The 25,933-nt window shown below is 40.1% G+C and overlaps 1 protein-coding gene across 2 annotated transcripts in view; it reads left to right on the top strand.

Annotated features, from left to right (window-relative positions):
- The window catches only part of TGFBR3 (transforming growth factor beta receptor 3), a 211,268-nt gene extending 188,417 nt beyond the window's left edge, over nt 1-22,851 (top strand). For both annotated transcript variants that reach the window (XM_090269730.1, XM_090269729.1), the window contains exons 15-17: nt 6,678-6,719; nt 8,909-9,016; nt 19,483-22,851. In XM_090269730.1, the coding sequence (XP_090125856.1) occupies nt 6,678-6,719; nt 8,909-9,016; nt 19,483-19,601 (269 nt within the window). In that variant the 3' untranslated portion in view covers nt 19,602-22,851. The remainder of the gene's footprint in view (nt 1-6,677; nt 6,720-8,908; nt 9,017-19,482) is intronic.
- Nucleotides 22,852-25,933: the final 3,082 nt, after the last annotated feature.

Below are 25,933 nucleotides of genomic sequence, written 5' to 3'. Positions count from 1 at the left end.
TTGGTTGTCAACCATTTGAAACAGTTATAACAGCCATAGTCTTTCAATAAATAAATTGTCCAAATAGTTTCTTGTTTATTATGCCCAGGGGAGAAAAATAAGAAGAAATTAATTGCGTTGTGAAGTATATCACAACTGGGCAACAGCTGGCTCTGTCTTGTACTGTGAAAGTGATTTAACAATAGCAACAGCTACCTCGTACTCCATCTGTTACTCTTACCTATTTTGAGGGAGGTAATTCTGCTGGTAATTGAAGGCAGCAGCTTGCTTTGTCCTGTGCCAGACAACAATTAGCCATTAATATTGCAGCAGTATAACTTCCAGTAATTCATTCATTCTTCTTTTAAGTCTGGTGGTATTTTTCTAAGTAATTCCTCTTGTAAATTAGGCAATTGCTTTTATTTAAACTTAGTCTAATTATCCTGGAAGCTCCGTGTTTTCTTTACTTAAAAGTTCAAGAGGACAGTTTTACCAAACACCAAAGCACTTTCATGAGATTTACTAATTGAGACTAGATTTTGGTGGGGAAGCATGTAGTGAAGAAAGTTTATTGCTTAGGTTTGTTAAACAAATTGAGGAGATTAGACTGTAGGCTACTTTCCAGGGGCTGCATGCAAAGACGCTTTCTGGTTTTGCATTGAATGGGTCAGGTTTTCTGATAGTTTTCAGCTTTATAAGTGACTCTCCTTTTATGTATGTTTTCCTTTTACTCTAAATGATTCTTCCTCAGTGCAGGTTATTTGAGTCCGTGGTTTTCCTCTGCCTCCGTGAATTGGAATAGTCCAGTGAAAAGGGAATGTGACATTTGCCTAATAGCATTTGTTTGTTTGAATAACAGGATGATAAATTTTCTTCCTGCCAGACAACTTTGTGTATTATTACTACAGTAAGACACAGATACTATAGTATTTCTGAAAGTGGGCAGGTCTCCTATGGGGATTGATACTTGGGGTAAAAGTTTTCCAACCAATGGGACTTGTCACTGTTTTTTTTTTTTATTACTACACAGGTGCTCTTTGAAGGCCATCCAGAGTTCTAGCTCTCCCTGGTCATTTGCTTCACTGAATTTCTCAACACTTGAGTTTTCTGGGGCAGCAGATAAAGGCTCTCATTGTCAACTTCACAGCCAGGCAGAGATCAGGGGCTACCACTGCCAATAGCACAGACACATTTCCAGCAGGGTTTCTTCCTTCTGTGGACAGAGAGAATAGGCTATCAGGATGAAATAAGTAATTCTGGGCCCCTTGTCTGGGCCACTGTTTTTCATGGAAACTTCCTGAGCTCCTGCAGCACACCTTTGCCACATGTGATTTCTCAGTCTCTTGGGAACCAGCTTTGGGTGAGCATTCTTTTGCTGTTGAAACTTTCAGCAATAGATGGTGGTGATGAAGATGATGATTACGTAACATTTATTGAGCATTTACTTAATACAGGGTCCTGTGCTAAATGCTTTATATGGGTTATATTGAATCCTCTTAGACCCTTTGTGAAGCAGGGATAGAGTGAGGCTAAGTAACTTAGCCAGGATCACACCACATATAAATAGCAGATCTGGGATTTGACTCCAGGCACTTTGATTCCAGAACCTGTGCTCTTAAACCCTATGCCTTATTCTAGGTGGAGGTTGATTCCAGTTTTTAATAAAAACTACAAGTGAACCTAAAAGATGATGAAGAATTTTAGGAAAAAAATAGACTCTTTCCCCAAAGGGTTAAGCTATTGGGAAATGTAAACTATTTGAGTATTAAAGTTTAGGAGAAGTTCTGTGACTTTGAATTACAGCTCACAAAAAAAGCCCAGAAAACATGAATCATTTATGCATATTATAGTTTATGGCAAAACAATTAAAATAGTTGAGGTGATGCCATCCTACCATACTTATGAAATATTTGGAAGTATAGGCATATGAGTGCTGTTTGCTTTGGATGCTGAGACCACCTTTTTTTTTTTTTTTTTTTTGAGACCACTTTTTACAGCACTGAAAACATCTGGGCTTCCACAATAAAAATGGTTTTACCATTTTAAACGATGAAAGGGAGAGTTATCATTTCTCTGAAATTTTGGGCTTTAAAATTTGTGGCACATATGCACACACCAAAGAAATGGAGCACTAAAGAATATTGAATATCATCCCAAATTTGCCATGACTTATATATAATATGTCATTCTCAGCAAGTTAAAATGAGTAAGTTAAATGTTTAAGATACTGAATGTTTCCCTCAGTTCTGCCATATAACTTTTACAAAATAAAGGTATGCTCAGGACAGCGCCCGGCATATCATGGGCACTCAGTAAATGTTAATTTCCTTTCCTTCCCCTGAACCTGTCAGCCAGACTGAGTTTTTGGAGGGAGGTGGAGGGGATGGAAGGAAAAGTCGTGAGCGTCAGTTGGAAGTTAATCCAAGAGAGGCGTTACTTTTTGGAACACATTTGATTTTTCCAGAACAAAAATACTCTACAGACCAGCCAGGTTTTGTCCTCATGCTAAGGTAGAGATGAGGGAAGCTGAGTAGAAAGAAATGTAAAAATGCTTAGGTGACGGACCAAAACATTCCGTTTTTATCCTGTAAGGGAGAAGAGGTCATAGAAATTTTTTAATTCAATGTGCTTCACATTTTGAAAATTTTTTTACTCTGGAAAATTTCAAATACATACAGAAAAGGAGTAGTAGCGTGAACTCCCATGAACCCTCCAGCTGGTTTCAACAATTACCAATTTGTAGCCAATCTTGTTTTATCACTTCCTGTCCCTGGATTGTTTTTGAAGGATACCCAAACCTTTCATTTCATCCATAAATATTTCAGTATACTCCTCTAAAAGTTGAGAACCATCAAAAGATCTCAGGTAGGGAGCCGACAATCAAATCACAAGAATAAGATACACATGATATTTATGGTTATTTATTCCGAAAACTGTTCATTAAGTACCTACTATAGGTCTTTAAGGCCTTTGCAACACAGTCCACTGTGCCGCAGCCTCTATTAACGTTTGGGTTTGATAACATCCAAATGGCATGTGTTGTGGGGAGCTGTCCCGTGCATTGGAGGGTGTTGAACAGCATCCCTGGCCTCTACCCACTAGGGACCCATAGCACACCCCTCCACTGCCAGCTGTGACAACCTGAAATGTCTCCAGACATAGTCATATGTCCCCTGGATGGCAGGGGACAAAAATCACCCTCAGGTGAGAAGTATTGATCCTAGTGGAAGGATACAGATAAGTGATCAGGCAGTTGCAGCAAGTGCCATTAATATTGAAACAAGCCAGAGAAGGGGTTCATTTACAGTGAAGTAAAGTTAGTACAGACTGTATCTTAAATGTGACTTGTATACAGGCCTTCTAACTCTTCAGCTTCTTTATCTCCCCATCCTTCCTTCTTTGCCAAATACTAAAATATATGGGTACCAGTTACCTTGTTTCCCTTTGAGCCTGCTCGGTTCTACAGTATTTAGTAAAACTGAATTGAAAGTTGGAAGCCAAAAGCTGAGGTCAGTTACTCATGCATAACCCCAGAAATGGCCTGTTTATGAAAAGCATGCCTAACACTCCAAGGAGGGAAAATTTTGGTTCTAGGGGTAGACCAAAATTTGCATGGAGTATATGAAAAGATTTTATTCAGAATGTTGATTATAGTTTGTTCTTTCTGTAAAGAATACTTTATTGTTAAAATTCTTTTTACAGTAATAACTAGGATTTCTTTCTTACAATCTTACCCTTAAACCAAAAGTAAATATTGTCATGTCCACTCTCTTCCTTCCAGCATGCCAACTCGATTACAGGGTTCCGGTGGGGATCAAACTCTTTTAGTTTTACTCCAGATTTATTGGGGGTTTTGGAACAAAAAGTTAGAGGATAAAATCCTTTAACCTCAATTCTGCAGCTTGTGCTTATTATTGTTTATGCACAGAAATCATGGAGGAACTTTCCCCCAGGACATAAGCAGTGCTTTTTCTGCTTGGCTCTGTGAGAAAGCCCCTATTTGGGCTGGGGAAGAGGGTTAGATCATAACGCAAGTCCATTAAGAAATTTAAAACAATGCCATCCATCACACAGGCCTTGCTCTAAGACCTAAATTCTTACATGTGAGGTCTCCTTGGGGGAGAACCATTATTTAAAACCTCTTGGGGCTTCTGAGTGACAAAAATTGAACTGTGGATAGTTAATTAGATGGAACTGTTCCCAGAAATGTGTCTATTTCTCACATGATGCAACTGTGGGGACCTTTAAATGCCTTTGGACTTAGTTCAGCAAATCAAGCCACTGCTTGCTGAAAGTAAGAGAACACTGCAGTTATCTACTCCTATTTTATAGTGTTCTTGGGAGTTTAAAATGAAAAACTAGAAAGGAAAGCTTTTTCTGTCAATTGTACAACACTATACAAACAGACACATGTAAAGCATCATCGTTAGTTTATTGCTGCTGACGTGTACCTTTGGCAGAGATCCTCACCCAGAGCCGCCATATTGCGCAGCCCCGTGGCAGGGGCTTTGGTCCTCCTGCTGGCGTTCCTTCCCCTGGAGCTGGACCGCGATCCCCCTGCTGCAAGAATGTGAGCAGCCAGCTGAGGTGGTCATTCCTGAGATTTTACAGTCCCACTAGCATCTTTATTTTTACAAACATTAACTCAAACGCTGCTTAATTTGGGTCAGCTTTTCCCAAGTTCTTTTCCCTTCACTACGGATTCCAACACAAAGTGTGTATTCCTTCCTTACTGAATGAAAATGGAGATGAAAAGAGAGTCGTTCAACACTTACCATTTTTAAATTCTAAAGAGAAGGGGCAGCGTCTATGCTAGGACTCTGTGCCCTTCTTCCATAAAGGACCAGACAGCGACTATTTTCAGTGTGTGGCTCACACACTCCTGCCTCCATGACTCTGTGCTACTATTGCCTCCTGAAAACAGCCACAGACAATGTGTAAATGAGTGAGCATGATTATGTTCAGTAAAACTTTATTTAGGAAGTAAATTTTGAATTTCAGATAACTTTTATGTCATAAAATATTATTCTTTTAATTTCTTTCAACCGTTAAGAAATTTAAATGTATTCTATTTGGAACTAATGTAAATGACCCATGGATGTGGACAACAGGGTGGGGACTGCCTGTGGGAGAGGGGATGGGTGGGCGGGGCAAGGGGGAGCAATGGGGGAAAGATGGGACAACTGTTAATAGAAACAATAAAAAAATGGGGAAAAAAAGAAATATAAAATGTAGTCTTAGTTTACAGGCTATATAAAAAGAAGTGGTGGGCTGTGATATGCTCCCCTGCCCCCTCGAGAGTAGCTCTGCTAAAGTGGCTTCTCAGTCACTGCTTCCCCTGCTAAGGACAAAGCCCACCAGTCATTTAGCCTACGAGGCAGAATCTGGAATTCTGGTTCAGCCCCTGCCCTGATGCTTTCCAGCTGTGACCTTGGGCTGGTCACATGATATCAGAGTCTCAGGCTGCTCATGTGTTAAATAGTGATTTTTCTTCTGCTTCCCTCACACGGCTGGTGTGAACCTCAAGTGAAATCATGGCTATGTATACTTCCAAAACACAAAAGCAGTATAGAAATGTTGAAGCATACAAGCATTTTCATATAGCCTTATTCCATGTTTCCTTTATTGCTTCCACTTACACAAAGTACATCAGCATTTTAATCATCCATCACCGAACATTTCTGGCATGCCTGTTCTATGCCGGGCTGAGTAAGAACTAGTCTCTGCCCTCAGGGGGGAAACAGAGAATGACAACGTGATATGGCACACGTGTGACAGGAACGGGATGGAATGAGCAGAAGTGGGGGACACCAGCCATGCCGAGGTGAACGTGGGGCAGTATGAGAGTCAGAGAAGCCTCCCAGTGAAAATGCCGGCAAAGCAGGTCTGGGGAGGAGGGTATTTCAGGGACGCTTCCCAAGTACGAGTACACGGGCAGCATGGACAGCTCGAGGAGTGTAAAGAACCAGGAGGACTCCAGCCCAGGCAAAGGGCCCCGAAAGGAGAGGAGGCGGAGGGAGGTGGGTAGAGAAGGGAGGCAGGGCTTGGTGTGCTGTGCTAAAGACTGAATAGTTTACCTATAAGTGAAGGGGAGTCATTGAATAGCTTAATCAGGGCCATTACTTAGCCACCTCTGAACTCTGGAAAATTCACTCTGAGGGGCACATATGAAGCAGGAAATATTTGGAGTGAAGGCAGTGATGGAGACGAGGAGAGCAGGTAGGGAAGCCCTGTAATAATGCAGATGCGTGAGGAAGAGGAGCTCAACTACGGGACAGTAGCATTAAGGATAAAAAAGATCCTTTTATGGAACTTGTGTACATTGAATTAGGAATAATAATACAAATACACTACAGAAACATGGTATTTCAAGATATCGAATCCTTTTCTAAATAACTTGAAAGGTGTACACACACACAAATTGTAAGACTCAAATTCCTTAAGTCTCGGTGTTTGCCTTCAAGTTTTTTTGTTTTTTTTTTCAAATTGGAGAGCCTGTATGATTGATCATTTGAGTACAATGCTAAAATTTCTGAGTGATTCCTGTTACAGTTTTGATATCTAAAGAGGGTACTTGACAGAGCTTTCACAAAGTATTAACAAATAGAAAAGTGTTAGGGGCTGCTGAGATTTCGATGACCTTTTGTTTAAAATTTGATTTCTCTGTGTAATGCTCATGATTGATATTTTTGTTTCAGGAACAGGTCCAAGCATTAAGGAACCGAATCCAATTTCTCCACGTAAGTCTTTATGCAACTATTTCGAAATAAAGCCCCCTGGACTTGTTTAAGAATGAGTTGGTTATGGAGCGTTTGCCAAACTTTGAGTTTTGATAAGGAGACTGTGCCTTTACTCTCCCTTCCCCCCTTTTTTTCCTCATACTTTCTTTTTCCCTTTCTCTATCCTTACTTCATTCACCTTCCTTTTTTCCCTCTGTACCTTTGCCACTTTTAAATATGGACTTGTTGACCCATTGATGTGTACGACCTTAATGGAAAGGTAGTAACTTGCTTAGTTTCAGAGAGAGAAGCTTATTATTTGCGTACTTGTATCTGTTGCGATCTGAAAGCATTAACATACAGGCTATGGGAGTGGTTTGCCTCACCTGTCAGCAACACTGTGCACCTGCTCAGAGAAGCAGAGCTAAGAGAACCAGTTGTACCTTCAAGACAATCTCTAGTCCAAGGTGTGTTGGGAGAGACTGCTTGCAAGAAAAGAGAGAGATACCAACTACTACAAAATGATGCACTGGAAATTATCTGGGCCAATTTTATCCCTTTATATTGGAAGAAAACTCTGATCCAGAAACATTTAAGTAACTTGCCCCTGGTTGTCATGAACATTAAGGGAGGACTAGGACTTGGGCTTCCTGGCTGTGCACCCAGAGCTCTTCTAGGTGATGCTGCCTTGTGAGGAGAGTCTGTGCTTTCTTTCCTTCCCTAAAACTCTCTGGAGTAGTCTCCATGGCTGACTCCATTTCATGCACATGACTGTTGGTCCTTTATGCAAAGCACTTGATAAGTGTCCTACTTTCACAATATCATGGAACAGTAACATGAACCCAGAGACACATATGGACACATTCTCTCACACTTACCTAGTCTGATTTTCATAAATAACATCTCCATCTTTAGAATTTTAGAATGTTTTCAGTAAAAACTTTTAATCATGCTCCACTTTTGGGTCTGTGGGCGTAAAAAGGCAAGTCATCTTTTAACACCTGTCCCATGTACTAGATTAAATGAAATTAGGTAGATGGCTTGGTACATCTTACCCAAGAGAGAGTTCTTCCCTTTTCTTGCTCCTTCTAGGGGATCCCCAGCCCTTTCACAAACTCCTTTTGTCCACCCCTTGCCTTCAGCAGGTGAAGTAGTGCTATCCCCATGTTTCAGAAGTTAAATGAACACCGAAAGGTACTCGCTAGAAAAGTAGGGACCAGACCTTGGGGATTTGGATCCTTCCAGAATCTTCTCCACTATGACATACTTCTGCACCTTTTGAAGTTCTGGGGCTGCTCCAGGTCACATTTTTCCACAACTGAAGTGAGTTGAAAGGCAGAGAGATTTAATTTATATAGAGGTTAGCTGGAGTTGCTTCTGACTGGAGAGGAACAAAGAAACAATCAAAATAATGGGGAGAGCCTATAGCTTAAATTTATATTATAAACAGAGACCTTAGAAATCTTTATTCTACCCCAAACCCCTGTCCCTTAGAAACTGATTTTAACTTTTTATAAGTGATTCGAAGAAGGTAGTTCTCATAAATGAAAGGAAATGTTCTATTTCTGTGGCCTGGAATTAATTTCAAATATAAAAATCGTTTCCAACTAGAGAAACAATTAGTTCTATTTATATGTTTTGCTGATCTTAAAACTGATATCACTCCCCACTGAGAAGTATTTCCGTTCCCTTCATAGGAAGATCACGGTTGGAAAACTGTTAAAAAGTAGATTATTTTACATAACAAAATATGTAGTTGTTAAAGTTGATGGTTTAATATGAGATCAGTGAAATGTTATAATCTACAAGATTAATTTATCCTTATTTTATGTTTTCTTCTTCTTACCCCTTTCTTGCTGCTATTTTTCTTACTTTTAAATGTTCTTGAAAGTTATGTTTGTAAAGTATCTGTGCAGTGTCTTATTGTTGAGAGTGTTCAACGAATAAGAAACAAAGAGTCAGATTTTGATAGTTTGTTGCTCAAAATAATTGTAAACAGAGGATATCTTGGAAATCCGATAACTTAATTTTTCTTTTGAGAAAAACTTGCAAGTTATAGATACAAGTATATTTTGTTGGAATCCTCATTTTATCCTCAGGTTTTATTAGTTGGTGCTCAGCCTCTCTGACTGTGCTTGTGAAGCAAATGTAAAATTGTAACATATGATGCAGACTAACTTCAAGGGTGTATTGGTTTCCCTTCCTTATAGCAATTTTCCGTGGTCTGGACACCATAACCGTGATGGGCATTGCGTTTGCAGCATTTGTGATTGGAGCACTCCTAACGGGGGCCCTGTGGTACATCTATTCTCACACAGGTTAGTGTGACTGTTGAATAGTAGTTTGTGCACATCCTGTGTGCCTGACGCACAGCAGACATTCAGGGTTTCGTTGCGTGGGTGAATGGATGAGATAATGACTGGAAGAGAAATTTCATTCCCACTATTTTCACATTTACATATTTGCCATAAATTGGGTTTTGCAAAAATATAATTTACTGTAAACAGTTGTAGGAAAGGAATGTTTAAACTACTTATGTTAATTGCAATTGAGATGTTGATGAAGTTTAGCTTCTAATAAAGCTATTTTGTGGTTTGGGTTTCATTAAAGGAGGTAATGTAGATAAACTGGAAATATAAACTATTCCCCAAATGCTAAAGATGTCAGAATAGAAGCTTAAATGGGCAGGAAGTGAAAAGGGAAGCCAAGATTTCATTACCACATCTGCCAAGGTGCTGAGCGCTATCCACCAGAGTCTCTAATCAATGGTTTAACTCCCGATTTCTTAACCTTTTAAAAACTCATACCATGTCCTTCGTTGATAAACATAAAATTCTCATGTCTTTCTATAAAGTTATTTAAACTTTCAAAATATATTTTCATGAATTGTAAACAAATAAATACAGTGATATAAAGTGCATTGTTTTCAAGTTATGCTCCTCAACCTCCCAAAATTCTCATGTGCTCTTCCTCTTGCCTCTTCCAGCCAGTCCTCAGGCTGAACGATCCTGGCCTGAACAGAAAACCTGCAGTAGGATGCCCACCCAGCAAGGGGCGTCTGTAGTGCAGTGGGGAAGGGACAGATGGGCTGCCCTTCTATTGCTTCTTTCCTAGGTGCTTTGCAAAGATCGGGGGTAAAGGCACACACTTTGAGGCCTATCTAGTCAGCTAGTTGGTAGCGTTTGTTTTTAGATATTGTAGTTTATACAGCAGGTCCTCAAACAATGATTTTGCTTTCAACTTGTTTCATTATAACATCGATAAGATGCCCTAAGAATGCCTAGGAGCTGAATTCTTCTTTATATCAATTGGCCTGTGGTAAAACCGGATTTATTTGTTGTTTCACTTTAAGTCATGGAACCTGTAAAGGATGTCAGGTGGGGACTTACTGTATTTTGAATCTTGATAAACTGTGCTGAATTGTTCAGTCAGAGGCAGGCACAGCCTTTTTGTTTAGAATTTCATTAATTCTCCATTGAACTAGCTAATGCCATGATCTTTGGCCTTGCCATGGGCTGTCCAGCTAGCCAAGCTGAAAGGATGACTGCTTTGAAGAGTAAAGAGGTACTGAAGGGCATTTTGACAAGTCGTACCTTACTCCCCATTGGACCCTTCGCTTCAAATACAGCATCCTCCAACTGAGTTATTTCAGATTTTGGCAGGAGAGGAATGAACCCTTTGGTGTGTAGCACGGGAAAGTCACACAATCCAAAGCAAAAGTTTGGGAGAGTTTCATGGTGGGGCTTTGAGTCCTCGATATTAGTTCCCACTCAGCAATCTTTGAGTAAAGTATACAGTATTTCCTCACTTATCGCGGGTATTACGTTTTAGACACCCCCTCTGCGATAGGTGAAAATCTGCGAATTAGGAACCTTATATTTATTTTAGTATTTATATATACTTTTAAGGCTTTATAAACCCTTCCCACACACTTACAAACGGTTCCCAGTCCCTTACTAACCTTTCCCACTCCCTTATTAACCTTTTCCTCACTTTTGTAAACACTACCTATGTTCTTAAAGATTCTACACTCTTAAACCAATGTAACTTTAACAACATACGTATACAGTACTGCAAAATCCTGCGATATAGCGAAAAATCTGCAATAAATAATTAAATATAATACTTTTTAAATCCTGCCATACAGTGAGGCCGCGATTAGTGAACCGCGATATAGAGAAGGACTACTGTATTTCGTGTGAGATAGAGAAAGTAAGACTCTTAAGCATAATAATTCTGGGGATATACAAACATCTGTGAATAAGTTTATGAATATTCTTCCTCATGAACAGTTTATACAAGCACCAGAAGGGATAGCTTTTCGCAGAGTAGCATTTTAGAGTAAATAATTTTGTCACAAGAATACTGACATGTTCAGATCTCAAACTAACAGTTCTTTGCAGCTTTTCCTAACCTGCTGCATGGCTGTGGGGTTCTGGGGCTATTGGCACCTTATGCTGTATTTTGGAAATGAACTTGAAAAGTACTTCAAGAAGGCTCTGTCGCCCTGAGGATTTTCTGTGGGCTAGTCACCCAAAGATGATTAGCATATGCCTGCTGAACCATGACTGGCCTTGGCCATAGAGCTGCACCTGCAAACACTGAAAGCTAATCTTAGGCCAGGTAGGGCCAGGAAGCCAGGTCCAGGCAGAACAGTACAACCTAATGACACTCACTGTTAGAAACGCCCCATTGAACTCCCTCTGATAATCCCAGTTTCTTGTCCACAGCCAAGCTCACAACCCTGGTAGAAACCAAGCCTTTCTCCTCCAAACCAGAGATTTAAGGAAGAGTTTTAAACTGTAGACATAGGTGGAACTACTGTAACAACATAATCAATAAAATATACTTAAAAAAATAAAAATAAAAATAAACTGTAGACATAGGTTTGTAAGTCAGTTAAAGAAAAATCCAATCAAAAATCTTTCCTGTGTTGGTTTCCAGCCAAATATATTATGCAGATTTAGAAGCTAAAAGGTTTATAAACAGTGTCCTTTGGGTTCTAGACTTGTTAACATCATATATGATGCAGCTTCAAAATGACTTTTTACTAAAAGCTGTAACCTTTGGTTCATTTTAGAGACTGTTCATAAAGAATGTGTATGTCATACAAGTGTGAGAGGGCTCACTTCAGGACCCGATGGTCGTTTCTTGTCCAGAACCACCTACCACTCCCCAGTTTCATACCTGGGCGAGCTGGCAGCTAGTTTAGATAAAAAGAGAAGATTATAACGCAAGGCCAATGGGGAGAGGTGTGTATGTGAACTCTCACTCAGTACATTCAATTTCCACAGTAATCTAAGCTGTGGAACTCAGATCTTTTATAGTACATTGGGGTTTCAGACAGCATCTGTCTATGTCAAAAAACAATCCTTAATTTGGATGACTTCCCTTTGCTTATGCTTTCCAGCCCATCGGCGGCACAGAGCACAAAACCAAGTCATTTGTTCAAATTGTGAATATCTATTGATACATACATGGGTCCCTGCCTCATTATATGACAGCTTTGGGCACAATAAGGGGGAGTTCCTTAAGGCTGTATTAATTGTTTGGAAAACTCCATTCCTACAACGAAGGATGGTGCAGAGAGGAGGGGCAGTCACGATGGAAATGCAATCATCGACGCTCTGCTCCTGGGAACCTAGCTAGATCAGGGGTCCCTAACCTGTAGTCCATGAAGGCCCCACAAGTTATATGCAATTTTTGTCATATGTTATTTTTAGAAGAGGGGCAAAAGCATTTATTTTTATGTTTTAGTACAACTTTTAGCTTTACCACAGTGGTACATGTACATAGTTTAAAGGCCAAAATACTTCTACAAGACTTGTTATGAAACACGAGTCCACTGCTGCCCCACTCACCCCCTTTCTCACTCATCAGAGCACCTTATTCACTCTTAGCCGATTCTTTTGGGCATTAATCCAGATCTCTAACTATCATGAATCTATAGCTACTTCTTGACTTACCAGTTTTAGGCCTTTTCTGTTGACCTCTTACTATGGAAAATGAGAATAACTCTCCTTCAGCTCTTCTTCACTTCATTATATATGCATGTCCTTCTTGCCCCTCCACCGCCACCATCCTCCTAATAGAATTATACTGAAATTTTGGTTAGATCAGTATTTACTGTTTACATTATTTTGACTACCTAAATGCTAATCACAGTCCAACCATGTAGTACAATATTGTTTTTCCTGTATGACTTTTAAGTTTCCATAGAATTAATAATTGTCTCTCTCCTCACCCCCACATTAGCTTAGTTTTTTATTTACTTATCACTGCTTCATCTGTTGACTGTTTGCCAGCTGTTTCAGTCTCCTCTTAATACATTGAGATGTCAGACATGCTACCGATTCAGTTTCTTCGGTAAGTCTTTCCTGGAGCCTTCGGACCTGTTCCTGTTGGAACTGGGTGCCCTCTGCATTTGGACACTGCTGTCTCCCCATATTCTTTCACCACCATTCTGAGGATTCCCTGCACTTTGAGTTGCAAGTGTCCTCTGTCACATATCCCATGTCTTCCCCCTTCTTGGTTATTATAGGGGGAGTTTATGGAATTTCTTTCTTGGGAGATATTTAAGCATTAGGTATATAAGAGGGAAATGTTCACACATTGCGTGTCTAAAAATATCCTAATTTTATACAAACACAGGTAGTTTAACAAAGTATAGAATTTTAGATTATAAATTTTCTTTCAAAATTTTGAAAGCACTCCTTATTGACTTTTAGCTCTGAAGATTACTTTTAGCAGTTTCAAAGCTATTCAGATTCCTGACCTATTTATTCTTTCTGGAAGAAAATTTACAATGATAGTTCTTCATTTAAGTGTATTTTTATACATTATACTGGGCTTCAGTAGAGTCCTTTCAGTCTAGAAACATGTTCTTCAGCATATATATATATTTTTAAGAGTTGCTGATTTTTTCTTAACCCTATTTTCTCCATTCTCTTATTCTAGAAATCATATTATTTGAAAGTTGAACCTCTTGAGTTATCCTCTAATTTCCCTTGTCCATTTTTTATCATTTTCCTTTCTTTGTTTATGTTCTAGATTTATTCTTTCATTTTCCTATTGAGTTTTCAATTACTGCCTTCAAAAATTTAAGTTCCAAGAAATGTTTCCTATGAATTAAAAAATATATATTCTATTTTGGGGTGCAACATGATACCTCTCTGAGAATGTGAATACAGGATTATTTAAGAATGAGGAATTTCTGAGCTTGTGGGTAGGATGTATTGATTATGACCTTCATTAGGGTAATCTGGCTGGGTGTTTCATTGGAGAACTCCTGATATCGCATCTTTGGATCTTTCCTCCTGAGCTCATCAGGTTGTCTACAAAACAGGTTTTCCTGTTTCCTTCCTGAAGACTATAGGTCTTGCTGTCAGCATTCTGGGATCACAGTATTCGACGTATAGACGTTCACATAATCCTTTTGCAGTGTGGTTCTCTGCCCTGAACTGTGCCTGGTGTCGGTCATTCTCCGAACTCTCAGTGTCATCCTCCGTAGAGAATAAACTCCCTGCCTTCCTCCTGGGTGAGGAAGGGCAGGGTCCCAGCCTTGTGGAGTAAAGAAGGGGATTTGGAGAAATCTTACTGCTTCCTTTACAGAAGTTCAGCCAACTCCACTGTTATGCAGCCCCATGTTCACTGTCTCTTGTAGGGGTGCCTGATGCCACCATTTCCTGAGTGTTGACGGTTCTGTGTTAACACCTGGTTGTCTCTCAGCCTTTTCCTCTGCTCACTTAGGTTTTTGTCTCTTGAATCTGCTAAGTTAGTTACTACTCACCCATTCCTTCATCTGCTTCCAATATTTTATTATAATGTCACCACTTCGGCTTGCTGTTTAAAAAAATATGTGGATTGTCGTTTTGGTGAGATTTTCCTCCAGGCCTATGAGTTGGTGGCAATTTTATACGATAGTATGTCTCAGTCTCTTGATATTCTAATTGTAATTATTTCACAAGCTTACTCCTTTAGTTTAAGAGAAGTTTTCAATCACTTTTTATTGATTTCAGGAATTATCCCTCCCCATTCTCCAAACTAAAAGACCTCCCTTTCATAGGGAAAATGCTTTAGGAGGGATGGGTTAGTTGTTATTATAATTTATCTTTACTTGAACTTGCCTTTGTGTACTCTGAACAGGATACACTCAAAGTCTGATGATAAAAGGAGGAAAAAGAGGAAGAGGGAGAAGGGGGAGGGGTCACGGAGGGCAGTGGAGGCCACCCTGCATGTGTATCTGTACAACCCATATGCGTGGACTGTCATCAGAAATTGAACTTGAAGCTCTACTGTGTTCAACTGCTAGTCTTACTACCTGATCCAGGTATATTAATTATATATTCCTTTCGTAAACCTGGAGATACATGCCTCCTTCACAGAGTTACCGGAGATGAGAGTGCTTAAAGTAAGAAATGCCTGTGAAAAGCTTTCTGAAATTCAGAGTTCTACAAAAATATAAAATATTTAAGGTTGTTTAGATGTGTAGGCAGAAAAAAAAATCTAAGAGTGAAAAGAACACTATGTTTCACATATCAAAATAAAATGCTGTGGTCTTGAATTAGGAGTGCCTCTTCCAATCCCTCAAGCTTGCATTCAGCAGTCCTCAGTGGGAGAGACCACGTGTTCTTAAAGCACATACCCGGTCTACCTGAGTCAGGGTAAGAGCTTTTAATTAGGAGCATCTCTGGAGACTTCAAATGTTTTTAAAGGGCTGAAATTTCTCCAGGCTTCCACCTCTAGCCGAGGTGAAGAGGAAAACAGCAAGAAGATAGGCTAACATGTGACTAAGTATAAGGCAAGAGACTAAGTCCTGGGGATCTGAAAGGTGCAGCTGGAACAGGGATCACTTTGGTGTGACTGTAAGGAAGGCAGGATAGGCCCTTCACCCAAGTGCTCAGGTTAAGTTAAAGTTAGATACCCACTGAAAGAGCAGGTGCAGATGCAAATAGGTTGGCCGTACTGCAAGAGTATAGAAAGAAAGTGGTAGGGCATGTGGAAAGATTTTAATTCCTGCCTTGGAACATTTCTCCTTTTCCTCGTAACTTATAGCAACAACTAATCCATCTCTCCTGCAGAGTTTTGGCTGCATAAAGAAGCTCTTGGAGAGTGGGCTGAGACAATTTTTGAAAACGATAGTGATTGAAAACTTCTCTAAACCAACAGTAGTCTTGTTCACTTTCCCTACAGGAATGAGTATGTGAAATAATTACAGTTAAGATATCAAGAGATTAAGATATTAATTGGTACAAAATTGCACCCCACACATAGGCCTAGAGGAAAATATCTGTCTTCTTTCCAGCATCAAGTAATGTTAAATTTAAATCACCCGCAGGCATGTAGTTTTCAATACAACCCGTAAATATCTCCCAAGGAAGAAATTCCATACATTCCCCCTATAACTAACCATTCCTGGTAATCAGCAAGTTCTTTTCTATGTGGCCTAAATCCCTGTCACCAGACATTTAAACTGGTTTCCTCATGTTCTGCCCTTAAGGGAGATAAAGAACAGCTGTCTGTTCCTCTGTAATTAACCTCTGTGGGCAGTGTTTGCAAACAGTCTCCTTTGGGCTAAATAATCAAGATTGCTCTCACCTTTCCTTAAAATCCTGTCTTTGGTTTCCCCATAGAGGCTCTCCATGTCATTCACATCTTTCTTAAATAAAGTTTTTCCTCAGGACCTGCCATGCTAAAAGACTTAGAGATAAGGACCCAGTAGTAAAGTAGACTCCAGAGAGGTGGCAGGAAATCAGATCTGGACAACTCCATGCCAAGCTAAAGAAATAAAACAGATTATCCTTTAAAATATATATATATATTCTGTTTCTAAAAGCATCTCTGGCACTATCAGGCTCAGCCAGAAAGCTGGGTGGAATTAAACTTTGTCCTAACATGCCCTCCTTCTGAGTATCCGTGCGCCAAAGGCCTCTTTCCTCCACTCACTCTCCCTCTTCCCCAGATCGCTCTTCCTCAGTGTGGTTTGAGATTTGAGGAGCAAAACATGAAGATTGAACCATTTCAGATGACCAAGTTTGGTTTCATGAATAGCAAGAAGCTTTCCTTAAACTCCTTACATTTACTAAGTGGGCCTACCCTGCTTTTAACCCTGCGGCCCTCCCTGCCCGTCTTCTCCAGAAGTAGGCTGATTGTATTTGTCACCCAGGGGGGCTAGAGAAAGACAGTGGTCCAAGAAATCAGAGGTTACTGTGACAGAGATCAGAAAACTCATCTCAGAAAACCCAGGTTGTTTTTTCGTTTGTATGTTTGTTTTAGAAGCATCTGCACGCTAAACTTTTTTTCTCATGGCAACTCTCTCCGTAGTACCTCTTCCATTTAACAACAACAAAACTTTTTCTTAATTTCTCAAAAGGTACAAGTTTTTAACAAAGTGGTTATGAGAAATGTCATGTCTTACATGTGAAAATAGCCACAGAGGTAGAAGGAATAGTGTAAAGAAGGTATTTTCAGCATTTCCAAATAGATTCACAGAGATTCTCCTTGGCACATTGTTGGCTCAAGTCAATGGATTATTAGGTTAAGTTGACTAATCCACCTTAATAAAATGTATCCTGCAGTCTTGAGGATAAGGGGCTTCTTTGTTTTGTTTTGTGTGTGGGGGGTGTCATTTGGGACATTTTTGCATCAGCAGCACAAGAGTTTCCAAAACTTGGGAAGTTGAAAGACCTTTGTAATGGGCACTGATTAAAATAAACTGACATGGCAACAAATTATATTTGGCAAATAGACATCGGAAAGCAAATATTCAGACTTCCTGGGCAGGGAGTAGTACTGGCACTTTTCCTGAATGTGAATAATCAAGCACATGTCAAATTCTGGATGAGACAAACTTATTTCCTGGCAATAGATGAGCCAAGGCCACCTTGCTTGACCTGCTCTCAGGCTGTACAAATGAAGCCCAAGGTGAGCCAAGAAGGGCAGTTGGGGGGTGTTGACTTACCTCCTGCTCTTCTCATACTGTATATCCTTTATTTGAATAGGGAAAACTATGTTTAAAATGTCCTTCACACACAGCCACATCATGCAGTCCTTCTAATTAATAACATGCGGAGGCAGCTGGGTGTGGATGAACGTTGGATTGTAAGGGGGCTGCATTTTTAAAGTATATCACGAGTTGTTTGAGTCTCTGGAGGTTTGGGGTTTGTTTTGTTTTTTTGTTGTTGTTTTGTGTGTGGGCTGAACATCAGAATAGCTAAGAGATTTGATTTCTTTCTAGAAATAAAATTCCCACTGTGGGGAGAATACGTTTCTGGCAGAAAGAGACTGTCATTGAGCAGACTTCCCCACCTTCAATTACATACGCGCATGACGGGTAGAGGGTAGTGCTGGGGAGGGTCCAAATATAAACTGCCAAGAAGAGAAGGGTGGAAACACAGCATTTCTCTGCTTCTACAGAATATTGACCTCTTGTCTTCTTTCCATCCCACCAACCCCAGAAGAAAAGATAATTCGAGGAAATATGGCAAGGGCCAAATAGGCAACAAGCCTATAAAATGCCCTCAAGTTGATGCACAAATGTCGGTTGTAGCTGTGTGGTTCCTAAAATGGGTAATGAGAAAACTGTAACCAGACCCAGGGGCGCAAGCCAGCTCTACCTTTTGCAGAATTGCTTTTCTGGCAGAGGCTTTTGAGGGGCCCCTGGAAGGCAATGGAACTACCGAGCTAAGTTCCTGTACTTGGAGGGCAGGGCCTTTGCTCATGTGTTTTCAGCTGATAGCTGTGTATTTTCAGCGGGACAGGAAAGAGGAGACTCATTTATAAACAGACCTGGCCCTCTGGGGCTTCCCACATTGGAGGGGGCTGAGGGGAGTCTGCGGGGCCAGTCCCTGATGAAGTTCTTTCTCTGACTTTCAAAGAAAATGCATTGTTTGTCATTGAAGAACCTTGATCCCTTTTCTCTACCTAAAGCCAGTTTTGAGGGCTGCCCTGAGGCCAGTTTCACTGAAGAAATGACTTAACTCAAGAGGCTTTTGCAGTGCTAAATGCAAACCATGTGTGTGAGCAGGGTTCCTCCCTCTCCAAAGCGCTGCACATTTGGCACAGGGATGGATTTAGCTCAGATGCAGTGGGGTATGTAATGAAAAGTGGGATGTTTACTGTGTTAGGAGATACTCACAGTGCACCTCGCAGTGAGCCTCAGGATGGAGGGTAGTGTTTCCTGGCAACCGCAGTCCCATGTGTGAACAGCCAAACCCCTTCCCCAAAAAGGTTTTTCTGAGAGCAGGCTCCTCTACTGATTCTTGGGTTGTGTGCTTGTGGCACATGACTCTCTTTGGCCAATGTGAAACCTAGGCTTCACCACCCCCGTTTTGAACAGCACATTAAGAAAAAGGTATCCAAACTGCCAGTGGTCTCTTATCACAGTTGAACCGTCTCACCCCCACCCCAAGCCCTAAAATGAGAGGAAATGGACAGTGTTTCCTGAACACAGGTGCTGGACAGTTGGTCACACGGTACGGGCGGTGGTGGTTTCTTCCTAGGTTGTAGGCACTGAAGTCTGAAGGATTCGTCCTTCAACTATCAGGGGTGTTAATCACTGTACCTGCCTGTCAGTCAGCTAGAAAACAGTTCTCGTTTTCCTATGCAAGAGAGTTTAAAAATAAAATACCAACAAACAGAACAACCTTATGGTGTCAGGCCCTCTGGTCTAGTTGCTTCTGCCCATTTTGGAGAAGAGCATGAGATAAAATGACGAAGGGAGATATGGTCTTTTCAGGAATGCACACACATAACATGCCTTTCTTTGCCTCTTTATCACCTGCAGGGGAGACTGCAGGAAGGCAGCAAGTCCCCACGTCCCCGCCGGCCTCCGAGAACAGCAGTGCGGCTCACAGTATCGGCAGCACGCAGAGCACACCCTGCTCCAGCAGCAGTACGGCCTAGCCCTGCGGCCACTGCCAAGGGCACGGCCAGACCCCGCGTGTGTCCAGACTCCAGAAAGCCTTGATTGTGGTTCCTTTGTAAAGAGAGGGTGAATTTCAATATAAGCATCACCTGTTACATTCACCCCCCAACCCAGGGCTAACCTAAATGTGGCCCCTGGCCTTCCATGTGAGAGCGCTAAGGTGGTGGCCTTTTCCACCAGCCCCTCACAGGTTTGGGGGTTTTCAATGTGAAACACATGCCAGTTTTTAAAATGCTGCTTTGTCCAGGTAAGAACATCTATCATTTGGGCCCCTGAGTTTTACCCAGACTCAAAGAGTTGGTGGAAGGGGAATAGCGAGATAGTAAGTAGAACAAGTGAGATGTGGCCAAAGATTCTTTTATAACTGAACCAAGACGTAAAACAAAGAAATGCTTCAAGACTTTCTAAGTGCATTCCTCTGTGTCCAAGCTGCACCTTCTGGATGCACACCGCTCGCCTTGCTGCCACACCCTGTGAGGGTCTTGTGTTCGCTGGACAGGTGCTGCCCTCAGGGACTGCATCCTGACACACATCAAGGCGACATTCCTCTCATGGTCCCTGAGCCAAAACCAATGCTGATTATATCACCTGCTTCCTCCCTTCCCACACCAGCACACCGACGGCAGAAATGTCTTAATGCAAATTTCATATTTCTGTATAGGCATATAGAAATTGAAAATTGCCAAAATCTGGGGCTGTAGATGTGTGCCCATTTATTACATTGTGTTCCGATAAATTAATATATAAAATAGGGCAAAATTTAGTTGTAAAATTAAGGAGGCATTTGCTTGGTGATATATATGCCAGTATGTAATACGTCATCAGGCACATTCATTTTATCAGCTGAAGAAGAAGAAAAGATTTATTCCCCTTTTTCAAATGTCCTGTGCCTTTAGAGTTGAAACTTATTCTTAAATATATTTGACAGAATTAGTGTTTCCACTCAAAACATGTCAACCTTTTTAATTAGACCCTTTGGTAAAAACCAAGCTTCTGTAAGATGGAAATGCATGGCAGATCCTGTTGGATTCCAGCTGGTTGCTTGAACAGTGTCACCAGATCTGCCAAGGAAGTGCTGAGATATGGAAAAGGGCACGCATTCGGACTGCTGTAGTTCTCTTGCCTTAATACATCCCAAGCTCCAGAAGGATTTAAGGTGGAATAATGGAAGGAAATGGGATAATATCATGCCACTTTGCAGCTAAAATAAGCTCAACTGATGCCTCTATGTTAAAAAAGAATGCCAGAGGAAAATTTCCACACCAGATCATTTACTACTGAGTATAGCTTTATTACAAATAAATATTATTCTTACTCTAGATCCCCCCTTGAGGTCTCAACATTTTACAAATAGAACTGCCCTTAAGGTAAGGAAGTTGTACCTAGTTCAGTGTGAATGAACCTCCAGCAGGACATGTTGATGGCACTCAAGACCTAAGGGCAGTGTCTACAAGGCAAACAACTAGGTTACCCAATTGTGGAGTAATGTTCTGATTGATTTGATAGGTGTAGATGATCAATCAGGATAATTTCAACCAAAACAGATGAATCGAAGGCTAAGATCCCCAGGTTGTCTACACTGATAACTTTGCATATTTCCACATACAAATGAAGATATGAGATTAGAGAATATTTTTCCTTTAGTTAACTTTTTTTAACATAAGGGTATCAGAGTGGAGGTCCTAGATTATGCTACCTGTGTTCAAAAATAATGCGCTTTGCCTAACCTTCAGCAGAATGTATTGTTTTAGCATATTCTATGTATAAAAAGGTTTAAAGATGTCTTCAAAGAAGACTAGAGTCTTTAAGTCACTTATAGCTATATTTTACAAAAATTTGTGTATAAAGATATATTTAAGTGTTTTAGATAAAAAAGTTACTCCATATGAAATGTTTAATTCCAGTTACTGTGAATTCTTTTGATCAGCTCTTTGCTTTTTAAAAAACCCTCTCTGTCCTGTTAAAAAGAAAGTTAAAAATTAAGAGGTATTAAAACATCTAATTCTTAGATGGACAGGTTTAACACTTTGTAATATATTTAAATATATATTTTTGAGAAAGATGCTACATTGCCAATGATTTTATAAGTAACTTAAAATTAATTTACAAATTTATAGATACAAACCAAAGGATTTTAAAAGAAAGAAAAAAAAAGACAACATTTATTTGTTTCTGTCTGATTGCTAGAAGTACTATTGAGATCAAGAAATCTGTGTTGATAAAACTTGATCCCATGTTAATTGGAGAGTGTATGTCATTAAGTACTTCCAAAATGTTTCTTTTAAAACGAGCATTAAAAAAATAGTGTTTTCTCCCTAGCTTCTTTTTACAGCATTTCCAATTGCTTCAGACTTCACAGTTTAGTACAGAATACAAGTTCAACTTCATAACGTATTCTGCAAGTTTCTATAAAACTCTTGTTATATTCCAGTTAAACTCTTCTGTCTGCTGTCTTTTGTTCCTTCTGCAGGCTGCACCCTTAATTCGCAGAGGCCATTTTGTTTTGTTTGTTTTGTTTCATGCTCAAGCTGTTGTTGAAATGCTCTCAACTCCAAGGCAGATTGTCTGTATTACATCCTAGAGCTTTTCACCATGTGGTGTTTACCAGCTGTTACTCTGTATTTTAAAAGTCAGAAATCCCTTTCATCTAAGCCGTTTCTATAGCATTTTCTAAACCGCCACAACAACAAAAAGATGGTCTTTTCCTTGTCTGTAATAAGATTGTAAGCCCGTTTCCTGTGTGTGTTCTGTAGTGGGCACGATTGTGAGCCCGTGTGGGGGCGCGCACTCGCACGCTGGTCTTTCTGCACTGTAACTACCTCATGGTCTGAGTGATGGTTGTACTGCTGGGTGCGTTAACAGAGCACATTTTGTTGGATGAATCGTATGTGTGATTTTTTTTGTTTGTTTTAGCGGGGGGGTTGTTCATGAAACTGACAGATGTTTTTCTGAAAAGGACTATTATCAGTTTCCAAATACAATACTTCTCTCTTCTGGTTTTTCCTGAATGAGCCTGATGTTATTGCTGTTTCTCGTCATCTATGAGGGTAAAGAGAGTACCCTTAAAATCCCTGTGGCCAGTTTGAACACCCCTGTTGTATGTAGTCTTTTTCTCTGTTCAATGTGTCAGCAATTTTGTGAACATGCTTAGATGTATAGTTTTGATAACCACAGTTTTAAGTACTTTATTTGTGCATAATAAAAAGATATATATCGATTATTAATACACCCCTTGTTTGGTCATCATTAAATTCTACCCTCAGCCTGATATAATCCTTTTTCATTGTGACTTTCTTCTAAATGCATCTTCCGATACAACTGTGTTCATGAGGAGCGGGGAGAGGAGGGCTGAGGGAATACCCTAGTCTTGCTAGAGCAGAGGGAAGGGATGGACAGACCAGAGGGAGAGGGCAGCGGGAGCTGTCACTCTTCTCAGAAAAATGTGGCAGGAGACCTAAAAGCGGGTGACAGCGTTGGATTCCATTGCTGGGTTTCTGTCAATCCCTAGAGGCAATGAAAGAGAAGTAATACATACTTTGGATCCACTCTTCTTACCCCCTTCCCATGCTCTGGTCCTTCTGGTATCATTCTCTCTCAGTATGGCACCACCCACCCTCAGCTGCCCAAGCCAGAAATTTTGGAATCAAACTCAACTACTGTTTGGCTCTCACACCCCCAATTAAGAAATCCAAGTTTATTCTACCTTTGGAACATCTCTTTCTCCAAACCACTGAGTTATTTCTATTCCTACTGCAGTTACCCAGACTCCAAGGCCCATTGCCTCTTAAGCTGAATCACGGCAGCAACGGCAGCACCCTAACCAGTGTGCTGACTTCCTGGCTTGCTCCCCTCTAATTCCTTCTCCACAGTGCAGCCAAGGGAATTCTAGAACGACTCAAATCAGGTCACTTCCCAATATAAAGCCTTTAAGTAATACCTCCATTTGCCTTAAGGATAAAGTTCAACCTCCTACACATGGTTTGAAGAGAATCATCTGCCTACCTCCCCAGCCACTTCTCTCACCTCTCTAAAGCTCACCAGATAAATTTATTATATGAATGTAAATTTTTTTACTATCAAATATTGAGTTATAACATTGAATATGTGTTTATAAGTCACACTATTATATCCCTATCTTCTCCCCTTTTAAGAATTAGTAGTTTAGAGAGTTAGAAACCTGAAAAGGTATTAAAGCTGGCTGACCACCCCCTCACACAGGTAGGTGCTCACTCAGCAGGAAGAGTGGAAGGGGCTTAAGCAGTATCTCACTGCAGTGAGGTTGGAGTCCAGCCATTTTCCAGTACAAGCTTACACCTTAGAGCCAATTCCTGGCACAGAGGACAGAGGGAAGAGTGGGCAGTTCTACTAATTTTTCTGCCATTAAACTCTCCTGTATCTACTGGAGCAGAAACCTAGGTGATCCATAAAGAGGCTTCACAGAGTCTATTAACTACATGAAATTATATGTAAAATTTTGCATTGATGTATCTGGGACTTTTTGTTGTTTCGAGTTTGTTTGGTGAAAGAGTCCATAGCCTTTTTGTAGTTACACCCTCTAAACGATTATTTTTCTTGCACACGCCATATGTATGTATAAAATAAAGGCAAACAGTACAGACAGGTGGCAGTGAAAAAGTCCCCGTAATCCTTGTTACAGAATGGAGTCCCCCAGAAAACCCCAGAGCCTGTGGTTTGGAGGATGGGGGAAAGGAAACAGCTTTCAAGATGCCTTTGCATATCTATGGCTGGTAGCTAGGGTCTTAATTATGTAAATGGCTTCAGTTCTTCCACAGGTCCAGGAATAATGAGCAGTGAATAAGCAAAACCTGTGGAAGGTTCTGTAAATGGTCAGAACCAGTTACCACGTCTACTGCGTCACAGGCCACAGTTAGGGATTTAAGGAGAGGGCGGCAGACATTTGGGGAGGAAGGAAAAAGGAGAAGAAGAAAAGAAGAGAGTTCCACGCTCCTGGCAGAGGAGGAGAATTAGGCAGTTTACAAAGAAAGGGAGAGAAAGAATCACGTGGTATTGCAGAGGTAGAGGAGAGATCCATGCTTTCTTTGCAAGGAAGCTGGGAACTCCACAGATCTAAATCCGCATAATCTTTAAATAAACAATCCTTTTTCTTTTCACCAAACTCTGGTGTTGAGAGTTATGCTTCTGGTGGCAGGCAATCAGCCCCTCATAACTGAACAGCCTGTGGGGTTCTGTAACATCCTGGCACTTAAAGAGATAACTCTGATTTAGTGTATGTGTTCCCAGACATTTTCTTATGTCCATATCAACATGGACATGTCACTAATAAATAAGATGAAAACATCTGTGACTTGCTTTTTTCACATGGCATATCTGCTATGAGGCTTCATTAGATGAGTTTTGACTATCACTATTTTACTAGACTTTCCTTAAATTCCCAGAGTAAAACATGACACAGTAGGAGGTAAAATAAAACAAAGTTATTTGTTTATGCTCTATCCCACCCACTTCAGTCACTCCATGGAAGAACTGATGTTAACAGCCTTTTTTCTTTAATTTTTTAGTTGTCTTTTTCTTTAACAGCCTTTTTTCTAATCAAACATATCAAAACATGTCTTCACAAATAAAGAAATTTTTGTTTACTAAAATGGAATCACAATATACATACTCTGACACTTGTCTTTTTCACTTAACATGGACCTCCCTCTTGATTAATAAATATAGAATAAATTTGTGTTTTTTAATGGCTGTATAATATTTCATACGAGTTTAGCCAATTCACTAGTGATGGACATTTAGAGGTGTTATTTTCAGGGTTTTGCCAGGATACTCTGCCACAGTTAATATTCTTGAATATATGTCCTTGCATTCTAGAACTTTAAAGCAAAATAATAATAAATAAATAAATAAATAAAGTTATGGTGTCACAAAGAGAAACTGACAAATTCGTCATCACATTAGAAGATTTTAATAGATTACTCTCAGAAGTTGACAAATTAAAAAGATCTGGATATGGAGAATTTGAACAATGCAATTAAGCTTGAACTAATGAGGGTATATGGAATAATCCTGCATCCCCAAGTTGTAGAATTTCGTACATATGGATATTTATAAAAATAGACCACTAATAGACTGTAATGGAATTCTCAGCAAATATCACAAAACTTAATCATTCTGATCAATTTCTTCACAATGCAAGTAGTTTCAAAATCAGAAATAATTTAAAAATAATATATTTGGGAATTTTAAAACATTTCTAAATAATTTATTGTTCAAAGAAGCACTCTTAATGGAAATTAGAAAATATATAGACTTGAAAGATATACTCAAACAT

Source organism: Furipterus horrens, unplaced genomic scaffold, assembly GCF_987537825.1.
Source record: "Furipterus horrens unplaced genomic scaffold, mFurHor1.1.pri manual_scaffold_3, whole genome shotgun sequence".
Classification (NCBI taxonomy): domain Eukaryota; kingdom Metazoa; phylum Chordata; class Mammalia; order Chiroptera; family Furipteridae; genus Furipterus; species Furipterus horrens.
The sequence above is the reverse complement of the archived record's forward strand: the minus strand, read 5'-3'. Positions and strand labels throughout refer to the sequence as shown.